Raw genomic sequence first — 476 nt, 5'->3', positions numbered from 1 at the left:
AAAGCGCTTTATGATGCTAAAAGCAACCACTAGGGGGCGGGCTGGTACCGACCGAGCTCCCACCGCTCAGGGCGGGGCTACCTCACCGACAGCTCCTGAGCCGTATGTCGGGTCATGTGGGGGGCGTGGCTTGACCTCCGAATGCGGCCGGAAACTGCCCAGAACCGCTTTGATGAAGCGCTCCGTCGGCCCCGCAAAGAGGCGGAAGTAGCCGAGAAGCGCCGGAAACTTCCGACCTGCGGCGCGTGTGTGTTCCTTGGTGGTGTGTTGCGCCAGTTGCCATGGAGCCGGCCGGGCCGTGTGGTTTCTGCCCCACTGGGGAGGCCCAGCCGGCTCGCTACACCTGCCCTCGCTGTAACGTGCCCTACTGCTCGCTGCGCTGCTACCGGGCGCATGGCAGCTGCGCCGAAGAATTCTACCGTGACCAGGTGCTGGGAGAACTTCGCGGTCGTAGCGCCTCGCCCAGCCGCCTGGCC

At 65.8% G+C, this 476-nt stretch overlaps 1 protein-coding gene across 1 annotated transcript in view; it reads left to right on the top strand.

Moving 5' to 3' along the window:
* The first annotated feature begins 124 nt into the window (after positions 1–124).
* Positions 125–476, top strand: part of ZNHIT2 (zinc finger, HIT-type containing 2) — a 1,400-nt gene continuing 1,048 nt past the window's right edge. Inside the window, exon 1 of the mRNA XM_010838103.1 lies at positions 125–475. Coding sequence (XP_010836405.1) covers positions 282–475 — 194 coding nt within the window. The 5' untranslated portion in view covers positions 125–281. The remainder of the gene's footprint in view (position 476) is intronic.

Source organism: Bison bison, unplaced genomic scaffold (assembly GCF_000754665.1).
Source record: "Bison bison bison isolate TAMUID 2011002044 unplaced genomic scaffold, Bison_UMD1.0 scf7180017864089, whole genome shotgun sequence".
In the NCBI taxonomy this organism is placed as follows: domain Eukaryota; kingdom Metazoa; phylum Chordata; class Mammalia; order Artiodactyla; family Bovidae; genus Bison; species Bison bison.
Note: the sequence above shows the minus strand (reverse complement) of the source record. Positions and strands in the feature narration are given on the sequence as shown.